This window comes from Bos indicus x Bos taurus, chromosome 11 (genome assembly GCF_003369695.1).
Source record: "Bos indicus x Bos taurus breed Angus x Brahman F1 hybrid chromosome 11, Bos_hybrid_MaternalHap_v2.0, whole genome shotgun sequence".
Taxonomy (NCBI): domain Eukaryota; kingdom Metazoa; phylum Chordata; class Mammalia; order Artiodactyla; family Bovidae; genus Bos; species Bos indicus x Bos taurus.
The window spans coordinates 73,213,901-73,229,932 of record NC_040086.1 but is presented as its reverse complement, the minus strand read 5'-3'; the positions used below and the strand labels follow the sequence as shown (position 1 = coordinate 73,229,932).

The following is a 16,032-nucleotide window of genomic DNA, read 5'->3' as shown; positions in this document are numbered from 1 at the left end:
GAGGCCCTGCAACCCCGCAGGGGTGATGAAGATGACAGACAACACGTGTGGGGTCTTGGAAGACAAGGGGGCCTTCGAAGGGGTCATCTCGCCCAGTCCCCAGATGTACCCCTGTCATGACCCAACTAACAGAAAAGGAATGCACACCACCTGAGTACCTACTATGCGCCAGGCGCAGTGTTGATGTCATCATCAATATTTCATTAGATTCGAGCAATACCAGTAAGAGGCAGATGCTCCTCTTATCCCTGATTCACAGATGAAGCACCCAGCTCAGAGACCTCTAGGTCTCTCAGTTACCATAGGAGTAGCAGGGTGAGATGCAAATCAAGGTCTGCCCACCCTCTGGTCACTTCTGTGCCCTGCACATCTGTCTCCTGGCAACCTGGGACAAGGGGCGGTCCACAGAGGGACCGGTTTGCTTCCATGCTGATGCTAATGGTCCTTTTATTTATCTTCCAGCCTCACTCCAGACATGGGGTGGGGCGGGGCTGGAGAAGTCCACATACCCTTTCTCCAGTCTCAGGGGGCAAAGCATGCTCCAAGTTGGCACCCATGGCCCGGGGCTAGGCGATCCGATTGTGGAAGGGGGAGGTGGGCGCTGTTGCCAAGCAACCAGCAGAGGAATTTGTATCCGCCCCTCCTCACCTCTCCACCCTGTCACCTGGGTCACTGCCACCTGCTCCTGGGCCTCCAGATCAGAGTCGGACACAGCTTGAGCCCACATGCCAGATGAGTTTCCCAGGCCTCCCCTCTGCCCCTGGCAGGGCCTCCTGAAGCGCCATCTTGTCCTCCCTGCATGTGGCTCCCCAGGCTACGCCAGGGCTGGGTCACCTGAGGTCCACACCGGGACCATTTGGGTCACAAGAGCAACCAGACTGAAGATCCTCGATGATTAACTTGTCATCCTGGTCAGATCTGAGAGCTTCCCATCCCTACCCTCTAATGTGAACTTGGTCTGCAGCCCCAACGTGAACTGGGGTGCTGCCAGCTACCTGTTTTCCTGCTCTCACCCAACCCCAGCCAGTCCAGGCCTTCGCTTGGAGACCTCAGGGTCTGCAATAAATCTCCCTGCAACCTTTCCAGAAAATACAAGTACCTGAGTAGCTCCACCCTTTGCTGTCACTCTCCAAGCCAGTTTCACATCCATTATAAAAGGGCCCACCCTTCAGGCCTAAGGGTGACTCAAATTTTTTTCAACTTCTTATCCAGAAGCTTCAGAAGTGTGGTTTTATTTTTGCTGTGGTCATTAAGAAAGGAATGCATGTGCCTTTACGTTGTCACAAAGGTTACAAAAGTGTATAAAGTGTATAACCAAAATGCTGACACGCTTGCTGGGTGATCCTTCTAGAATGACTTTTTTCTAAGCATGCGCTAGCCTATACATGTGCATAGTGGTATACGTTTTAAAGGAACTTGACAAAAATGAGATCAGACTCTGCACACTGCTTGCGGGGGTGACCTTACACCGTATCATGGAGATCCAACATGTCACAATAGACACACTGAGTATCCCATTTCAAAGGCTTTGGGAGAATCTGACTAGATTCCCTTTTATCCATTAACTTAGGTACCCTTTCAGAGTCTACAAAATAAATCACACAGGACCATGCTTTCAAGAAGCCCTTTGCCAACAGGTTCTGCTTTGCTGGAGGATCTCAGTTGCCTGGCATGGGTCCAAGCACCCTTGCCTGCCCCTCCCTGGGTCCTCTGGGGAAACTCTGAGGGAAGGCAAGCTCCCAGCCTCCCAGCTCAGGTGTTCCTGGGCATTCACCATGACAGAGCCCACATCCAACTCACAGCTCAGTCAACCACAGATCTGACCCCGTAACACCCTTCTGAGCATCTTTTAACCTTCTGAAGTAAGAAGCACCAGGCACACCAGGATCAAGCTGATCTATTAGGTCTAGAACACCTTCTGCACTGACCCCAGGAGCCATCTACCTAGCAGCACAGCAGGAAGAGCACCTGATTAGTGGCCAGGACACCCAAGTTCCAGCCGTCCCATTACGAGCTGTTAGAGATGGTCCTCCATGCCCTCTGTGCACCCAGAAGGAGCATCCAACAACTGGCTCAGAATTAAAGATGACCTTGACATTTGAAACAGAAACAGAGAGGGAAGATCAATAAGGATGACAGTGAGCAGGGCCATGACCTCAGGAAAGAGAAAATAGGAACCTGCTTATAGATGTAAATAAGGCTGGGAAATCCTGGAGATCAGGGGGGACCAGAGCAGGATGGGAATGGGCAATGCGGAGCTGCATTTGAAAAAAAAAATTTGCATTCCCTGCTGGGATTTGGCTAGGAAAGCCCCGGGCGCCCACACCTCCTCCCCCTGTCTCTGTCCTCCAGACAAGCAGGGCTGCGATGTGATCAGCAAGGGAGATGTGGCCTGGTGGGCCCTGGCTGTCCTTGCTGGGGCTGCCAGTCACACCTGGGGGCATCTCTCCTCCAGGTGGGGGCTCAGTTCTGCTGCATGTGGAGGAGGGAGGCGAGATGGCAGGGCAGTCAGGGTCTGCGGCACCCCCTTCCCCTTCCCTGTGCTCTCGGCCCCTGACAAGAATGATGTGGGTGCTGCAATGCCTCAGCCTGGGGCAGGGGATGCCTCTGGAAGGCCAGGTCAGGGACCCTCCTGCCGCCCACTCTCATCACGCTCCCACCACTGACAGAGACACAGCCCCGCTGGTGTTCCCCTTAATTGCCGCGACACCCCGGGGTTGCTGTAATTTAAACCCTGCTCTGTTTCCCTGAGTCTGAGCTCTTAAGCTTCAGTCTACAGAACATAAAGGAATCATCAAGATCCTACACCAAATGAGCCCAGCTGGCCCCTTCCCCTCCCTCCCTTTCTTCTCCCTCCCTCTCTTCTCCCCTACCACCCCCAAGAGCCACCACAAGCAGGGAAATTCAAAGTGAGTCCCCAAGGGGCACACCGGAGCTACAGGGCACAGAGGCCCACTCCTCTCAAAACTGCATGGGGCCTCAGGCTGGCTTCCAGCACACGGAGGCCCCACTCACTGCCCCAGAGTCTCCGCCACACTCCAGCCACCTTATCCCATGCAGCCTGGCTTCCTCTCCTTGGTCAGGAAGCCCCATCTCTGTGCTCTCAGGCTCACCACAGGTGCCACCTCCTCTAAGAAGTCTTCCCTGATCTCTCCAGTTGGTTGTCACCTCACTGTCCTTCGAGCATTTTGTGTCTCCCTCTCCCTCGACCTTGATCTGTGGCCATTAATTACCTGGGCACACCCTAAACTCACCATGTACCCTCTCAAAGCTCAGCACAGGGTCTGGTCCACAGGATATGCTCAGCGAGTCTCTGGTATACGGAAGTAAACAGGCTGCACTTGGTATAGAATCCGAATAAAGAGCTGAAACTGGCGTGAGGGATTGTAGGTGGACACAAAGACAACCTGTTGACTGTGATCTGCTAAACTCTGGAAGGATTGCCAAATGGCGCTGCGGAGCCTCCCTCCTCTGAAGACATTTCAATCAGAATCAGCGCTTTCCTCATCTGTCCAAGATTTTGCACACAGAGGGGGGAAAGCAGCAAAACTTCCAGAGCACTTCCTGCAGCACCAAGCCACTCGAACTACCTGATGATGACGATACTCATGCTGAGCGCCTGCACTCTGCCAAGGGCGATGGGCATTAACTCGTTTTATCCTTCCAACAACATGTGCATAGAGCCTGGTCTCATTTCCACGTCACAGGTGAGGAAACGGAGGGTCGAAGAAATTGCGCTTGTCCCAGATCCCACAGCTGGAAGCTGAATGCAGCTCCCTCCGACTCCAGGGCCCTCACTTGGGCTGCCTCAGACAGGCTCATGTCAAAGCAAGTCTCTGTCCCCACGCAGCTGCACACCGCGTACACAGAAATATGCAGAGACACACGTGCACCACACCCTGTCTTGCCCACACACTTAGCCAAGGGACACACATGCAAATCTCTGACACTGCATGGATCTCAGATCTAGTAGGTTGTTTGTTTGTTTGTTTGTTTTTTAAGGGAAAAGAATCAAAGAGAGAAATGCCTGAAAATGAGCCTTTAAGATTTGAGTGGAAAGGAATCTGGCAGCTTTGGTTTACTATTAAAGCCCTGCTCAGCAGCAGCAAAGCACACAGGCCCACAGAGATGCCCGGCTTCCAAGCACACTGCTGCTACTGCTGCTGCTGCTAAGTCGCTTCAGTCGTGTCCAACTCTGTGCAACCCCATAGACGGTAGCCCACCAGGCTTCCCCGTCCCCCAAGCACACTACTCTCCACAAAACACCAAAAGGGAAATGGAAAAAATTTCTACAGGCCATTCCTCGGTCCTGACTGTTGCCTCTTTCCAAGCGGAAGGCCAGAGACACTTAACTATCAGTGGGGCATGGGACCGGGCAAGGGGACCCAGGCACCAAGACAGGGACCCCAGGATCAAGAGAGCAGAAGGTGGCAGGAAGTGCTGAGGGAGGGGAGCATGTGATGGGCAGGCAGTTGGCCCTTCTGGCCTCAGGCTCTGGATAGTGCTGCCAACCCTGGAAGAAGCCGGGCCTGGCTCCACACCCAAATAGCCCCCAACCCAGCCCAAGTGCTCCCAGAGCTTCAAGTTGTCTTTCAACCCTAAATTCTAGGGCTTGGATTCTAATGGTAACATTTCAGGCAGAGGATGGGGAGAGGGTGGTCTATTTTTAACTCACCCATTAGAGAGCTGGCAACACTGCTCTCAGAGTCCCCTTTCTATCTGGCTCCCAAAAAAACAGGAGCCTTGATGGAGTCCTGGCTCATGCTGAAAAAGAATCTGTTTTTCAGGGGGGCTTGAGCCTAAGGAGCCTAAGTAGGCAGTGACTGTTTGGGGAAGGCGGAGCAGAAGCAAGATGAAGACAGCCCGGCCACCAACCGTGCAGCTAGGGAGAGGCCGAGGATGTAAACACAGATGTGCAGCAAGTTTCCTCACTATCCAGGAGACACCTTGGAAGCCCCACAAAATGACCAAGGGGACCCAGAGGTGGCCAGGGCAAGAGTCCTGTCCCGTGGAGACTATGAACCAAGAGGCGACACTGACACGGAGTGTAGGAGACCAGGAGACCTGGAGCAGGAGGCAGTCTAAGCTCCCCAGAGGGCAGCTCTGGCCCTGCTTCTTCCCAGCCAGGTCATCCCGGGCCAGGATTTTATAGCTTCTCCTGTCTTCCTTGCAGGCTTTTTCAGAGGACCACTGGCATGAAACTAGGAGCATCTCTTGTTCTAATGAGGTGACTCTGGGTGGGCTCTGGGATGGGGGCTGGTCCCCAGAGAAACCAAGAAAGGATGAGAAGGTTTGGAGTTTCAGCCTGAAGAAGATCTACAACGAACTCAGACGCTCACTGCAAACTGGACTCGGAGGAAATCTCAGAAATTGTGCACACACACATAAATGCCCAAGTAAACCTACAAAAGGACACACACATGTGAAGGCTTAACCAGAGGCTAAACTTTTACATCCTTTGTGGAGTCAGATGTGACCGACCTGTTTCCTGAAGGCCCCCCACCCTTCACATCACCAGCTCCCTTCAAAGGCCCACCCTTCAGGAGGCCCCACTCTCACTCAGACCTCCTCTCCTGAGAAGTCCTTCCTGATTATCCCTGTGTGGTAGAAATAAGACCATCCCACCCCTCTTCCTGGGTCTGAAACTACACCACTGGAATCAGAGCCATAGAATTTAAAAGCTGGAATGGGCCTTCAAGCTGCAGTCCAACCCCCACCCTACAGAAGAATCTTGTCCACAGACACCCTGACACATGGCTGTGGTTGTCCTCTGCTTCTCCAGTGCTTAGGGGGTGGGGGGAGGAGGGGAGGAGCCCTTGCACAGTGAAACTGACACTCCTTGAATTCGAGAAGGAATTCACCTTTTTGAAGGCTGGTTTCCTATTGCGGGTCCATGAGCCTGGGAAGGAGGACAAGGAGAGCCTCGGTCCATCCGGGCCAGGAACTGTGCATTTGATGAGGAGCTGAAGACAGGCCCAAGGACCTGGACAAGAGGCTGGAAAGGAAGCCAGGGCCCAGAGGAGTGGGGCCCGGGGAAGGGAGGCGGGCAGGTGCCAGACCCGCTGCACAGGTTTGCCTGGGCCCCTGCCTGCGTGCGGCACATGTGCACACATGCACACACATGCACACAAGACTCACACTTTTCACAGAGTTGCCTGTCAAACAGCCCAACCAGGGCCTCACTGGGACCTGGAGGCAGAAGGGGACCACCTTGTCCCAGAAACCTAACAAGAACTCCTAACAACCCAAACCTCCTAACCCAGGCAGCTCAGGAAACCAACCAGGAGACCGGGCCCTGCCAGCACAGGGGATGGCCCAAGGAGGGTCCGCCTGACAGCTGGGCTCCTCAAATCCCACAGGCCAGTCCTAGCACTCCAAGCATCGCCCAAGGAGAAAAGCTCCCTCGGCTGCAGCTGTCACATCTGCCGGGAGGGAGCAGGCACAGCGTAGCAGCACCTGATCCCAGGATCCCTTCACAGCCCGCCAGCCCAGGAGGCCTGGTTCAGCCGCTGGCAGCCCGGGCTGAAACATGAAGACGGAACAGTCCCCCAGGGATGCTGATGGCAGTCTCTGGGCACGGCAGCGAGGGGCAAGCTGGGTCACAGGGCGGCGGGCTCCTCTCCGGCAGCGTCCTGTCCCTGCTGGTTTGGGAGGGGGCGAGTTGTGTAGCTTCGGGGCTCCGGGCCCTTCCTCCCTGCCTGACGCAGGCCAGAGCTGCCCAGCTGGGTGCAGGACGCCATCTTGGGTCAAGGTGCAGCCACAGGGGGCTCCCCTTCGCGAGCCCGAGGGGGAAGAGAGCCCCTGAGAACCAGCGAGCCCCTCACTCCCCACCCAAGGCGCCAACACCTACTCAACTGGCTTTGCAGTATAGAGAAGGAAGGACGGAAGGGATGGAGAGAAAAGGGGGAAATAACAGGGGCTGGGGGGTGGGGGGAGAGGGAAGGGAGTGGGTGCCCCAAGAAGGGAGGCTCCAGGAAAGCGAAATGCAGTTTGGCAGCCCGAGGGCCGCGGGCCCCAGCGATGGGGGGCTGGGGGAGGCCGGGGGCGGGCCCTGGACTCCGGCCAGCCCCTTCGGAGCCGAGGGGGAGGGAGGGCAGGGCGGCCTGGGGGAGGGGAGCTGGGGTGAGGGCGGGACACGGCCCGAAGCCGCCTGCGGCTCCGAAGCTTGGGGTCTCCCGGGGCACTGGGACGTAGGGGCCGAAGACCCCGAGCCGCAGCTTCGGCGAGGCCTCGTCCTTCACCGTGCAGATGCGAAGCTTTCAAGGACACGTCTGCACCGGCCCAGCGGGGGTGCGTGTGCGTGAGTGTGTCCGCGTGCGTGTGAGTGTGTGCAGGCGGGTGGGTGCTGCTGCAGGGGGCGACCCTGGGCGCCCCCGCCCGCAACGCCCCGGGCCCCGGCCCCGAGGCTACCACCCCCCTGCGTTTTCCGGTCCCCGCGGCCCGGGTCCGGGATCTTCGCCCGCCCCCGCCCCGCCCCCACACTGCGGCGCCGCCACCGCCACCGCCACCGCCACCGCCGCCGCCGCCCCGGCTCCCACGGCCCGCGGCGGGGGCAGGGAGGAGCCAGGCACGACGTCCGCCCCCCCGCCCCGCGCGCGCGCCGCTCGACTCTCAGCGGAGAGGTGTGCCCCCCAACTGGCACTCTCCCCACCCCCGCCGCCCCTCCCAGATCCGCTGGCACCCCGCACCCCCAGCCACAGGTGGCCGGAGGAAGATCGCTGCGCAGCGCTCCCCGGCCCGGCCCCCCGATCACCCCTCGGCCCGCCCCCCGGGGGCCTCCCGGGTCCCCCGCCCCGCCGGGCCGAGGAGGGCCGGGAGCCGGGGGGGAGGGGCGGGGGGCCGGGTCGTGCCAGGCTGCCATTTTCTGCCGCCGCCGCGGAGCCTGCGCGGGGCCCGGCCCCCGCCCCCCTCCCCCGCTCCCTGCGGGCCGCGGCGGGAGCCGATTATTCCGGGTCGGGGTCCGCGCCCTCCAGCGCCCCGGCCGCAGGCCCCAGGCTGGGCCCCGGGGCGGGGGCAGGCACGGCCCGGAAGGCGGGGGCGGCCAGGCCGGGGCCCCTGCGGCAGCGCCTAGCCGGGCACCGAGGCTGAGGCCGGCGGCGGAGGGGGGCCCCCGGCGGCATTGTATAGACTTGAACTTGAGCCCGGAGCCGGGCGGGGGCGCGGAGGGGGCTCCGCGCCGGGAGCGGGCGGGACGGGAGGGGGCGCCTGGCGCGCCCGCGGGGACATAAACAAACCCTCCAATCCCCCGCGCCGCCCTGGCCAGCCCGGCCCGCCGTCGCCGCCCGCAGCCCTAGCCCCGCGAGCGCCCGGCGCCGAGTTGCGGGGGTCCGGGAGCGTGCCCCGAGCCGGGCACTGCCCGCCACCGTGCCCCCCGCCCGGCTACCCTCCTCCCCGCCCGCCTCCGGGCCGGCCTCCCGGGCCGCCAGCAGCGGCGCTCATTACCGTGTGGCCGGTGGGGTCGGGCCGGCCCGGCTGCGCGCCCTAGTGCCGCGGCGCCGCGTCCCGGCTCGTCCTCTGCTCTCGCCGCCGCCGCCGCCGCCGCCCGCGCGCCCTCCCTCCCTCCCTCCCGGCCCGCCTGCCTGCCTCGCTCGCTCGCTCCCTCCCTCCGCTCGCTGTCGCGCTCCCTCTCTCCGCCTCCTCCGCCGGGTCCCCCCCTCCCACCCCTTCTCTCCGCCTTCCTCCTTCCCTCCCTCCGGCCGCCCGCGGGCCCAGGCCTCCGCCCGCTGCTCGCCCCCCGCGGCCGCGCTGGCCCGGGCCCCGGCGCTGCGGAGCCGGCCCGCGAGGAAGCGCCGACTTGGGGGCCCCGGGGCGCCGCGGCGGGAGCGGCCTGGGCGCGCGGCCGGTCCTAGCGCCCTCGGCCCGACTTCCCGGCCCCTACGTCCCCGCTGGGGGTCCCCGCACGCTGCAGTTCGGAGAGCCGGACCCCGCAGCGCCCCGACCCTGCGCAGGGCCCGGGCACCCCGCCTCGGCCGCTCTCCCGGCCACTCCGCCGGGGGCCTGCGGTAGCCCTCACCACCACCACCCCGACTCTGCGCGGGGCGCCCCGCTACCTGGCGCTGCCTCTGCGCTGGGTCCCCGCATCCAGCACTGGCCGCAGGGACAGCGGCCCCTCCTCTCCCGCGGCCGGTGTCAAGTGCCTCCCCCCGGCAGCCCACGGAGCCCCCGGCGGCCTTCGCCCTGCAGTTCTCCCGACCTCCACCAGAGCCCACTGCACTCTGCCTGCCTCAGCACTGGGGCTGGGGACAGCAGCGCCGGCCCATCCGCGTCGCAACCCCCACGCCACCCGCCACCCCCGCCAGGTGCCGCCGCCGAGTGGAGGCCAGTCCATTCAACAGGGCCAAGGTCGGGGCGCCGGGCCTATCCAGGCCGTCTTGGAGGCTCGAGCACCTCTATTGGTTGAGCCTCCCTTGAAGGAAGTGAGCTCCCCGTACCTTGAGGTGTCCAAGTAGAGTTGAGTGCCCTCAGTTGGTCAGTGGAAGACTGAGAGATTCCTTGGCTGGGAGGTGGAACTAAATGACATTGAAGATCCCTTCCAGCTCTAAGATTCCGTGCACACACCTACACTCCACCCTCGTGCTTACTCACCCCGTTGCCAGGAGGGTTGGTCTCATTTCCCATAGAGTTCCCAGGGCTCCAGGTTTCTGACTTGGGGCATCTCTGTCTACTTACATCAGCACCACAACTCCCACTCTCCCAACCCTTACTCTCCCAACTGCCACCACTAGGCTTGGCCCCCTCACTCGCCTCGCCTCTTCTGCCTGTACCCACACCAGTCATCTCCCACAGTGTACTCCCATTCCACCCAGCGCTTCATCTTTATTACAACGCTCTGAGCTCCCTGGCCCAGGACGTAGTGTGCCCTCTTGTCCAGGCATCCATCACCCTCCCTGCTGAAACCAGTCCTTCTTTTCCCTCTGCCCCGACTAGCTTCAGCCCTTCAAGGGTCACAGCAACAGTTACCTAACTCATTGGGACATAGAGCTGACCTTTCATCCAAGAGATTCCCTTCCAGAAGTCCTCTAATGCATCCAAGTCCTTCAGTCTGCCAACTCCCCTCGCCTCAAGGTCAGAGACCGCTCCCTACACAGTTTTCAGTGTCACCCTCATTCAAGGGGTCACCCCATGCCACTGGTGAGAGGTCCTGCTATCTGTGGGCTCTACCTGGACAGTTCCAGAGACTTAAGATGTTCCTTCCATCTTAAGTGGTCTCTGAAGACAGAGACCACCTCTGTCACCTCTTGGTGACAAAGCTTGGCACAAGCTTTGGCTGAATGAATATGCACATTGTAGACTCCTTGCCACTTTGCTTTCAGCATCAAGGTGGACATCCATAGACATGCTAAAGCTTGGCTAAAGGGAAGACCATGTTTAGAAAGATAGTTGCCATACCTTCTAGTTCCTTAAAGTGTGAAAGTGTTAGTTGTTGACTCGTGTCCGACTCTTTGCAACCCATGGACTGTAGCCCACCAGGCTCCTCTGTCTGTGGAATTCTCCAGGCAAGAAAACAAGTACGTAATCATTCCCTTCTCCAGGGGATCTCCCTGACCCAGGGAACGAACCTGGGTCTCCTGCACTGCAGGCGAATTCTTTACCATCTGAGCCACCAGGGAAACCCTAGGGCTTATATAATGATACCCCAAATAGCAGTGACAGTTTACTGAGTGTCTCCTGTGTGCCAGGCACCAGGTTGGCACTTTTCTCGTAGTTCTTAAGCAACACTCTTTGGTGATTTGTGTCATCCTCACTCTACAGATGAAGAAACTGAGGCTCAGTCAAAGCTACACAGTTGGGAAGCAGCAGAGCCAGGGTTCAAAGCATGGTCCATCTGACTCTGAAATCATGATAGTTACCTTAAAACCTTACAGTTATTCTTAATAAACTGAAACTCTCTGGGTCAAGTGGGCAGTTGTGTCTCTCTTCAATAGGGAATTCGTTGGCGGTTCCATGGTTAGGACTCGGCACTTTCACTGCCGAGTTCAGTCTCTGATCGGGGTACTAAGACCCTGCAAGCCATGTGGCTCAGCCAAAAAAGAAAAGAAGCAGCTTTCTATTCAGTAGAATTATCTGTGATGAAATCATTGGGAGCCCATGATAAGTGTGACCTTGGATGTCTGTGTTGCTGGTGTCAAAAGGCCCAAGGTGACCATGTTAGGGGGTTTGCTTATGTCTAGTAAGAAGCAAACGTGTGGCTGCAGGGCTGGTTCCGGCGCCTGGTCCTGATGTCTTTGGCATGAGGAAGGCCGTCCAGGCTGTGCCAAGAAGAGACGCATCAATGCTGGCTAACCCTACTGGGCCCTCCTCACCATACATCACATGGGGTCCAGCTCTGATTGATTTAGCCTTCAGGCTCCTACGGCCCCATCACTTGTGTGTGCTCCACTGTGGCCCAGCCAGTATCTGGGTCAACCCTAGATCCTCTGGGGTGAGGGGCAGTATCAGTCACCTGCTTCCAGGGCAGGAGGTTCCATGTCTTTTATTTTATTTATTTACTTATGTATGTATTTTTGGCCACAACACACAGAATCTTCCCTGACCAGGGATCAAACCTGTGCTCCCTGCACTGGAAGTGCAGAGTCTTAACTACTGGACCACCAGGGAAGTTCCTCCATATCTTTAATAACACTCTCCCAATAAAAAATAAATTAATAAAAAATAACACCCTCCAAACCCCTGAGCCTCGAATATGAGACACAATTGTCCTGCTTTGTATTTCAGTGGCACCCTCGCTCTCAGCGCCATCCCTAGCAGAGATGTCCCGAGGGTTACTTCAGTTGTTCTGACTTTGGTCAAAGCCCACTCTGAACATGTCCTACCACCTGGGGGTGGGGTGGATCACATATCCACCCCCTTAAGTGGGTGCAGGAGGTTTGGAGACTGACAGACCCAGCAGCACCCGGTGGAGAAGGGGCAGAGCTGTTCTCCAAAGCAAGGGTGCTGGGCAGACACACTGCACTTCAAGCAGTGGCCGCCCAGCACCCATGTACACCGACTTTTCCCCATGCAAGCATCAAAAATGCTCTTGCCAGGACTTCCCTGGTGGGCAATGGCTAAGATTCCGTGCTCCCAATGCAGGGAGCTTGTGTTCAATCCCTGGTCAGGGAACTAGATCCCACAGGTAGCCACTAAGAGTTCAAATGGCACAACCAAAGATTCCGCATGCCCCAGTGAAGGTTAAAGATCTCACGTACCACAACTAAGACACAGCACAGCCAAATAAATATTTTTTAAAGAACGTTAATAGAGGCGGTGGTTGCACAATGTTGTGAATGTACTAAATGCCCTGAACTGTACATTTTCCAAAGGTTAATTTAATAGTATATGAATTTCACCTCAATAAAAAGATAGTTTTAAATGCTCCTACTAAAATAAAGAACCTCACCATCTACAACTAAAAATCCACTTACTCTCCTTCCCAAAGGAGGATAAAGAGGATCCAGGTAAGGTGCATTCCTCTCAATGGTCTACACGTGGCTTCTCGTTATCTGTAACAGTGGCTACGTTATAAATTTAACCACCCTCAAAACACCAAGCCTATGATGGTGGAGATAAAATAGATTATTCTCAATGAAGACTGACTTTGGAAGAGAGGGGAAGGGAAAAAGCACACAGGGGTCCACCCTGCCAGCGGGGCAGCCCGGACTCACTTCTCCCTAAGGGAGCGTAGTCCTGGTCTGGAGGCTCATTGTCTTCAAAGGCTCAACCTGAGGGCCTGCAGGGAAGAAGTCCCCTTTGCGGAAGGCCAACTCTGTTGGCATGGTCCTGGCTTCCTAGGGATTCCTTCAGAGCCTGGGCAATCCCTAGGTCTGACGATTGCAGAATCACTTCCTTTAAACCTCAACTGGCTGCCAGTCAGCTCATTTCCTAGGAACTCCATGGACTGACTAGTAACTCGCCCCCTAAAATCCCAAAGCTGATGAGTGACTCCAGTGCATGGCCACCACAGAGGTTGTGAGCATTATGACAAAGAGGGAAAAAATGCTTTGTAACCCATAAATGAGGTCATTATCCTAATTCACCAAGAAAATCATAAAGACACAAATTTGTTCTGTATGGTTTTACATGTGCCGGTACACAGTGCTTTTATTCAGTTCTTTTTACCTTCTTATTGGATTTCCCACAGCAACTGTCATCAACTTCCCTCCCCTATTTCTAGATGCTGATTCAGCCTTTTCCTCCAGAAAACACCTTAGCCTCTGCCTCTCACTTCACTCTGAGCCTCACTTCTGTATATTGATAGAACCAGAGATAAATATAGATGTAAAATGTATGTGTGTATATTTACATCTTGTGTATATACATACACACATTCCCCTCTTCTGTCCGCTGAGAGCACGTACAAGCAATGAAACCTCAACAGGGATGAGAATACTTCATGCCCAGATCTTGGTTTCTAAATACCATTCTTTACCAGACAGAACTGGACTTTCTTTGGAGAAATGGCAGCTTCCAGAGCTGGGTCAAGCAAGGAACAAGATGAGCCCAGAACATGCTATACTTTAAAGTTAAAGAAGTATTCAAAGAAGGATGAGGTACAGAAAGGGCTTCTACTGGGAAAATATGGGAAAGTTTGAGCACCAAAATAATGATACCAACAGATTATAAATCCACTGCATAAAATAGGAATCCATGAGTCCACAGTGCTAGAAATAAACAAATTGCAAGTTTAGTGGGGAATGGGATATTTACACAGCCTCAAAGTACTTCCCAGCAAGACACTTACTAATTACAAAGAGGAAAAGAATAACTTTACAATGAAAAAGCCCTTTAATCAAGTGATCAAAGTTAACTTCATCAGTAGTGGACCAAATTGAAATGATACACCACCTAACAGGATGCAGTGAGAACGACACAGCATCATTTCTGTCATACATACTCCAGCCAAAGACGCATCGCCTGAATCTAATCTCAAGGAGACATCAGACAAACCCTCTCCTAGTCCATTTGGGCTGCTGTAACAAAGTTCTATAGACTGGGTGGTTTATAAACAATGAAAAGTTATGTCTCACAGTAGGGGCTGGAAAGTTCAAGTTGAAGATGCCAGTAGATTTGATGACTGGTGATGCTTCCTTCTGCATAGACAGCCATCTTTTCTCTGTGTCCATGGTGGTAGCTACAAGCTAGCTCTTTAGGGTCTCTCTTACAAGAGCACTAATCCCAGTCATAAGAGCTCTGCCCTAATGACTTAATCTTCTCCCAAAGGCTCCACCTCCTAATACCATCACCTTGCAGGGTAGGTTTCGATATATGACCTTTGAAAGGACACAAACATCACACCATTGCAAAGGGATATCCTACAAAATATCTGACTTGTGTTTTTCAAGAGTGTCAAGGCCATGAAAGTCAGGGAAAGATTGAGGAAATATTCCAGATAGAAGGAAAGAAACTAAAGAGACAAGTAAATGTGTGATTCTGGATTAGATATTTCTGGTACAAAGGGCATTATTGGAAAAATTAGAAAATTGTAACTTGGGTCTGAGGATAGTAATGGACGATAGTAATGGATCAGTGTTACTTTCCTGATTTTGATGTTTGTACTGCAGTTATGGAAGACAGCATCCTTATTTACAAGAATATATTTCTAGTATAGGATAAAAAGAAATATATCCTATAGTAAGGTGTTTTTTGGGGGGGTGACTGGGCACCATGTTGACACTTTGTCACAAATAGTTTAGAAAAAAATAATTTTGCGACATTTGCATTTTTTCTGTAGTTTTCTGTAGTTCCTGTGAGATAGTTTTAAAATAAAAAGTTTAAAAAAACTACCCCCAGGAATTGTACCCTTTTCCCTTCTCACCAGGAATACATCTGAAAGAGAATATTGCCAACTGAGTATGTCATCAGACTCTTGGACTTCCGCCCACTGGTTGGGTGAGCAGTGATCTCTTGCTGTACGTTTCTCTGACCACGAGGAGGTTGAACTTGTTTCATGTGTTGAAGGGTGTTTGCATTTATAAACTGAGAACCGTCAATTTATCTTTTGGCCACTTTTCTATCAAAATGACCTCATGAATTGAGGAGGTGATCCCTTTGACTGAGTTACAAGCCAATACTTACTAATATTTCTATACTGTGTATTTGGTGCCTGGCATTGTACAGAATCAGAGAACTGACTCATTGGCAAAGACTCTGATGCTGGGAAAGATTGAAGGCAGGAGGAGAAGGGGACAACTGAGGAAGAGATGGTTGATGGCATCACTGACTCAATGGACATGAGTTTGAGTAAGCCTCGGGAGTTGGTGATGGACAGGGAAGCCTGGCATGCTGCAGTCCATGGGGGTCACAAAGAGTCGGACACGACTGAGTGCCTGAACTGATTGTGCAGAAGAGCCTGGTGAGACAGATGGTCTCTGCCTGTGAGGAGTTTACACACAACACAATCCAGACTAACTTTCATCAGTTAATCAGGAGTTAAATTGTGAAGCTCAGACAAGAAGGGATGGGGGCTGGAGTGCAGGAGTCCCTGAGCAAATGGGATCTGAGCGGGGTCTGAAGGATGGTGGGGTTTCAGTCAACAAGGGCATCCTGAGCTTAGAGGAAAGAAGGCACTGTAAGGGTGAGAATCTGACCTGCCTGTGGTGACTTGCCCTAATCCCTCTCTTTCTGCCCCAACCTCAGACTCAGTTCCCCTGCCTAAAAGAGCTCCCCTAAGTTCTTCCTGCTTTTCACTGCTCCTCCAGAAGAAGAGGGCAGGAGCGGCAGATCAGTGAGAAGAGCAGATATACTGGACCTGATCTTACGGTCTCAGGGGAGCACGGTGGGCAGTGCCACAGTCCATCTAGTTTTCTTGACTCAAGGGCAAGGCGAAAGATTAGAAACTTGGGGTTCTGTTACTACTTTTCAAACACAAACATTTTAGCGGGTTAAAAGCAGTGATTTTTTTTTTTTAAGTTGCAAGGATATATTGTACAACACAGGGAACATAGCCAACATTTTATAATAACTACAAATGGAGTATAACCTTTAAAAATTGTGAATCATTATATCGTACACCTGTAACTTTTATAATATCTCACATCAACTATACTTCAATTT

At 54.8% G+C, this 16,032-nt stretch overlaps 2 protein-coding genes across 10 annotated transcripts in view; one reads left to right on the top strand and one right to left on the bottom strand.

The window, feature by feature from the left end:
• The window catches only part of DNMT3A (DNA methyltransferase 3 alpha), a 102,423-nt gene extending 93,211 nt beyond the window's left edge, over nt 1-9,212 (bottom strand). For 3 of the 9 annotated variants that reach the window (XR_003513453.1, XM_027555910.1, XM_027555913.1), the window contains exon 1: nt 5,862-7,397. The gene's annotated coding sequence lies outside the window, so the exon portion shown is untranslated. Of the gene's footprint in view, nt 1-5,861; nt 7,398-8,442; nt 8,537-9,050 lie in introns of those variants that run through there. The other 6 variants (XR_003513454.1, XM_027555914.1, XM_027555911.1 and 3 more) reach the window with 4 other exon arrangements.
• LOC113900846 (basic proline-rich protein-like) lies at nt 6,984-9,833 on the top strand. Its single transcript, XM_027554465.1, has 6 exons — nt 6,984-7,242; nt 7,355-8,075; nt 8,289-8,484; nt 8,713-8,831; nt 8,909-9,416; nt 9,726-9,833. The coding sequence occupies exons 1-6, from the start codon at nt 6,984-6,986 to the stop codon at nt 9,831-9,833; spliced, it is 1,911 nt and encodes a 636-aa protein (XP_027410266.1).
• Nucleotides 9,834-16,032: the final 6,199 nt, after the last annotated feature.